We start from the raw sequence: 6,000 nt of genomic DNA, 5'->3' as shown, positions 1-6,000 counted from the left end.
AGGCAAAACTGCTCCAGCTCCTTCAAGTTGGATGGTTTCCTCTTGTGAACAGCAATCTTAAAGTCTGACCACAGATTCTCAATTGGATTGAGATCTGGGCTTTGACTAGACCGTTCCAACACATTTAAATGTTTCCCCCTTAAACCACTCGAATGTTGCTTTAGCAGTATGCTTTGGGTCATTGTCCTGCTGGAAGGTGAAACCTCCGTCCCAGTCTCAAATCACAGGCAGACAGAAACCGGTTTTGCTCAAGAATATCTCTGATTTGAGTCGAGGGAAAGATGGATGGTGCTAAATACAGTTTCCCAGTCCCTGCTGCTGAAAAAACATCCCCACAGCATGATGCTGCCACTACCATGTTTCACTGTGGGGATGGTGTTCTTGGGATGATGGGATATGTTGGGTTTGTGCCAGACAGTGTTCCTTGGTGGCTGAATAGTTCAATTTTGGTCTCATCTGACCAGAGCACCTTCCTCCATACATTTGGGGAGTCGCCCACATGCCTTTTGGCAAACTCAAATCGTGTCTTAGTGATACAAATAACTAGTGGCTTTTTTCTGGCCACTCTTCCATAAAGCCCAGCTCTATGGAGTGTACGGCTTATTGTGGCCACATGCATAGCTACACCAGTCTCTGTTGTGGAACTCTGCAGCTCCTTCAGGGTTACCTTTTGATCTCCGTGCTGCCTGATTAATGCCCTCCTTGCCTGGTCTGAGTTTTGGTGGGTGGCTCTCTTTGCAGGTTTGTTGTACCATAGTGATTGATTTGATGATGCTCTGGGGGATCATTAAAGATTTGGATATATTTTTTTTTTTCTTTAAACTTATCGAACCCAGAATTGTACTTCTCAACAATTTTGTCCTTTGACTTGTTTGGAAAGCTCCTTGGTCTTCATGGTGTGATGCCTCTTGCTTAGTGGTGTACCAGCCTCTGGAGCCTTTCAGAAAAGGTGTTAATACTGACAGTTAATGTGACACTTAGATTTCACACAGGTGGACTTTATTTCGCTGACTTCTGAAGGTAATTGGTTGCACCAGAACTTTTGAGGGGCTTCATAGCAAAGGGTGTTTACATATGCACATGCCAATTTTCAGAATTGTATTCATAAAGGTGTGTGTGTTTATATATGTATGTGTATGTATATATATATATATGTGTGTATGTATGTATGTATGTATATATATATATATTTATATTTCATTCTCATTTCACTTTGCCAAATTAGACACACTTGTGCAGATCCATCACATAAAATTTAGATTGAATAAATAAAGACAGGTTGTAATGTAACAAAAGTAAAAAGCCAAGAAGGTGAATACTTTTTTTTGCAAGGCACTGTATATAATACTATTGGATATTGATATCTTGAAGCAGGTCTTTATACCGGTTTCTAATTCTCAATACACAACACTTATGGATTTATAATTTGCTTTTTATTAAGGTATAGTATCCACCCTTTTCTGATTTTATAAGGCAGAATACAAATTATGCAAAGCATGTAGGACCTCTGCATAGCTGGAGGTCAAGTTGAAATTTTCCAGAAGTGTAATTTTAAGGTTTTTTTGTGTAATTTTCAAAAAATGTTACATCAAAGCCCAGAACATGATACATATGACAACTGCTCTGTAATGGGCTATAGCAAATCAACAGCAGTGCCATATTTTAATTAAGTGTCTATTATATTTTTATTCTGCCATAAATCCTTTGAGGCTATCTACCATTTTAATTATTGAATCAATGAAAATAGAATATGATTTGGCTGGAGATCAAGTTACAAAGCATTCACTTAGAATAAAACTGATACAGAACTGGTTTATAAAGGCTATACAATTACTGGTCAGTATAATGATACTAGATGTCATGAAGCAGTCGTTATCTATAATAAGCTTTTGGGGTTTACATGAGTAACTTGGTGCAGCTTTAGTCTTTAACCTGGGCTACACCTCTCCTGTATACATAGATAGTAGTCCAGTGTTTTTACCAGTTATTAATTTTCCAATCAATACACTGGTGCTTCCAGCTGTTGATCCAAAAGAGTAATGTATTTGCAGTTGCAATACTCTGTAGCGATATGTATTCAAAGATCTTTTACTCAATGCCTATAGTCTTCAGAAGGGTTACTGTAGATTTCATGTATGCTGAGTCTGGATATCCATTCCTGTTTAAAGAAAAATGGTCACCTGAAATCATGATCTGATATGCAACTCTTAAAATACTACAATTTAAAAAAAAAATCTTTGTGGCTAGTTTTCTGCTAGGTTAATACATAGGCTAGTAATGTGTTTGCTAAAAAATTTCACCTATGCTAAATAGTGTCAAATATTTACAGGATGCCTTTGCATTGGTAACCGAGGGTGTGTGGGAAATAGGGATTGCAGTTGTTTCTTTAAACATTTTGTTTAAAAACTGCTATCAGCAGTGTAAGAGCAGCTTATGCATTATGAGATGCAGGAAAGCTGCTGCCTGTGCAGACTAACACAATCATCCTAATTCTTAAGGCCCACAAACAGGTGTCCGATCTTGCGATTGGAAACTGACCGGAGGCCATAGATGATCCGTTGCAGGATTGGTGAAATTCTACATGTTTAAATTTCACCAATGTCCCAATCACTATCACTTTTTTTTTTTTTTAAATCGTGATTGGCATGATTGATTTCACTGATCCTGCAATGCTGGGTTGCAGGAATGCAGCGATCTGTCGCTGATGTATGGGGCCTGTACTTGCTGGCACCGGAATATGGTGGAGTTTAGTCACTTGATGTCAAGGCGGGGTGGACTGGGTGAATGTTATCTTGCCTGCAAATAGTCCAGCCCCAATAAATCGGGGCATGAACAATTAATGTCATACTGTACTTACTTTGCCTTTCCTCCATCTGGGGAAGTCTTATGAGGAATTTTATGCCATGCCACCTTGTCTCCGGTTTCAAATGTCCTAATGTGAAATGTGAGGCCATTATTAAGGGCTTTCTCCAGAAGTTGAAGCAGCTTCTTCCCTTCACGGTTGTCTGGCAGGTAGGCTTCAAATCGGCCACCTTTGTATTGGCATCCTGGGTTAGGGTCGTCAACCTTAGTAAAAAATAAAAGAAACAATATATATATAATTTTATTTACTTCTATCCACAAATTGAACGTTTTTAAGCTGTGTACTAAAACTACACGTTAGCTACGCACAGTGAATACTGCTGAATTGTGAGTTGCAACAATAGTGTGAGCACTATTGGGGGGGGGGGGGGGGGGCTATAGCTGAACATTGTATTTTAGTAGAAACTTTGTCTTTTTATTTTTGACACAACTTTACTTAGGGCTTTCCAGCTCAAGAGGTTCCATACAAAAAGGACTAATTTGGCTATACAGTCATTTGCAATGTTTAGCACTTCAGTTCCATAATACATCCCATAAATCCCACCAATCTGTTACTGAACAATAAATATTGACTCAAGGAGGGGAAAAGAGGTGTAGCCCAGGTTAAAAACTAAGTGGCTTTCTACTCCCCTGCTGTCCCCAGCAGATCATCGGGAATACAGGTGGTCATTAGCGCCACAATTGTACTAGGTCAGTGGTTCTCAAACTCGGTCCTCCGGACCCCACACAGGTCACATTTTGCAGATCTCCCAGCAGAAACACAGGTGTATTCATTACTCACTGACACATTTTAAAAAAAATCCACAGGTGGAGCTAATTTCACTGATTCTGTGAGGAGACCTGGAAAACATGCACTGTTTGGGGTCCTGAGCACCAAGTTTGAGAACCTGTGAATTAGGTAATAACTGTTCCATTGTACCAAAGCAGAAAGCACCTTTGAGATTAGGTGCTCTTCACAAACACCAAGTTACTTAGACATTTATGGATGACAGTCAAACCCTGCTATAATTTGACACTGGCAGATTATTTGTAAAGAAGTAAAAAAAAACAAATCCAACAAAAATACTAAAAAGATACATAATAAACACCAGTATGTACACTGGTGTAAGTGTATATGTAGGAGAGTGCCTTTTTGTCAATTCCTATGTTATTTTGAGTGTGGAAATATATGCCTAATGCCGACTTTGGTGATCCGGTGCGGCGTCCAAAGGTTAAGCATCGGATCACTTGGGTGAACATCTGTCATCTGCGTAATACTCCGGTTATTCAGGATGGCTTGGCTGTTCACGCATCTGGGGCCATTAAATCTGCATGGGAAGATGTAGATGCTGGCCTCATCACTACCAGTGCTGCCCCCAAATGGGCCACTGTGACTGTAATCTCAGAAAGAAACCTGCACATGCACAGTACTTGTATCTACTTATTGGAGATGTACAGTATGTAAACCATCAGGTTAACCAACATCTCTGAATTAGGCTATGAGTCTTACGCTCTTGTGAGACAATAAACCATGGGTTCAGACAATTTTGTTTTCCCACAAGCTAATTGTGGAAAGGGTTCAACTTGCCTTGTAGTACTTTCCTCAGTTGTTCAAGTGTTTGAGAACTGTTGGATTTGCAAAAACAGCTCTATGCAAGCAAACAGTCATTCACTATTTAATTTCTCATCCATCCACCGACTACTCTGTACTCTTACTGGGAGAAACGATGGTAGTCTTTTTTTTTTTTGGCAATCATCAATGGTCTCTTCAATCCATTCATCTCTTCTCACAGGTAAGAGGTGGTGGTGATGGTAAGATATGACTAGACTACAGGCCTTTTTTTTTTTTTTTTTAAAGAGCCTTACTTGATAAGATGGAATATTGAGCAGCTTTACCACCTTTCCCTAGGTTCCTCAACTGTGGGATAAGTATACTGTCTCTGGGTTGTAGAATTTGTTGTGACCAGCAACTCAGGACAAGCCTTGTTATTCTGCCCCAGTTTTCAGTGGCTGCCTCTGACGACAGCTATTCCTTTTGCAGCTGCGTGCCATACTTCAGAAATGGCTAAACTGGTGCATCTACAGTAGAGACTCCCAAAGCAGATATCAAGAGGAAACACAGACTGTGAAATGGTTAGCATTACTGCCTAACAGCACTGAGGTCGTGGGTTCAATTCCCACTATGGCCCTAACTGTGGAGTTTGTATATTCTCCCTGTGTTTGCGTGGGTTTCCTCCCACACTCCCAAAACATACTGGTAGGTTATTTTGGCTCCCAACAAAAATCACCATGTGTGTGTATAATTTATATATATATATATATATATATATATATATATTTATATATATATATATATATATACATACATACATGAGCTAGGAAATATAGATTGTAGGTGCCACTGGGGCAGGGACTGGTATGAATTGACAAACTTTCTCTGTAAAGTACAGTGGAGTATGTGTGCTATATAAATAACTGGTAATAAATAAATAAAATAAATAGGAAGCCATGCCTCTCAAGCAAACATCAGCTGACAGAGAAAGTATCCAGTTGTCATACTTGGTCCAATTGTAAATGTGGACCAGCTAACCAATGTATCAACTGCATTGCCTTTTAAAGTGCCCATTCTGTTAAAGGGTATGGTTAATTCTCTCCAGTTCATGGTCTTCTTGGGGGCTTTAACTGTGTAGTTTGAAACTTTAATCCTAATGTTTACACCTTTGCCATATAAGTTGGCTCTCAAAGTCCCATCCTTGATCTGAGTCAATACAATCATGTAGCCCTTACAGTACAAAAAAAAAATAAAAATCTTGCAGTGGATTTTTCATACGGTACACATCTCCTGGTCTCTGATGTAGACTTGAGTGTAGTTGTTCTAGCAGTCAGTAACTACCAGTATGTTACTGTGATTCCCTTTATCAATTCCATGGACAAAAAGACATTGCATGCTAGCTCAAGAGGTCTGCTACTGTAGATATTGCTACGAGAAGCAGACCTGGCCAGGAGGGTTTCAGCAACATGTACACTCCATAGATATTGAAATGTACTGAAATTCCTAACTTCATATTTGGCCAGCAGAAATAGTCAACGATAAAACCAACGGTATTTTCTATCCCCAAACGGCCGTGTTCTTTATGTCTACAATTCTTCAGCAAGACC

At 39.4% G+C, this 6,000-nt stretch overlaps 1 protein-coding gene across 3 annotated transcripts in view; it reads right to left on the bottom strand.

Moving 5' to 3' along the window:
* Window positions 1-1,411: 1,411 nt before the first annotated feature.
* Window positions 1,412-6,000, bottom strand: part of LOC148515029 (uncharacterized) — a 68,379-nt gene continuing 63,790 nt past the window's right edge. For all 3 annotated transcript variants that reach the window (XM_088480848.1, XM_088480847.1, XM_088480849.1), the window contains 2 exons: window positions 2,858-3,066; window positions 1,412-2,158 (listed from right to left, as the gene is read on the bottom strand). In XM_088480848.1, coding sequence (XP_088336974.1) covers window positions 2,089-2,158; window positions 2,858-3,066 — 279 coding nt within the window. In that variant the 3' untranslated portion in view covers window positions 1,412-2,088. The remainder of the gene's footprint in view (window positions 2,159-2,857; window positions 3,067-6,000) is intronic.

Source organism: Taudactylus pleione, unplaced genomic scaffold (genome assembly GCF_031769625.1).
Source record: "Taudactylus pleione unplaced genomic scaffold, aTauple2 ptg000256l, whole genome shotgun sequence".
Lineage (NCBI taxonomy): Eukaryota > Metazoa > Chordata > Amphibia > Anura > Myobatrachidae > Taudactylus > Taudactylus pleione.
This window is presented reverse-complemented; position numbering and strand designations above follow the sequence as displayed.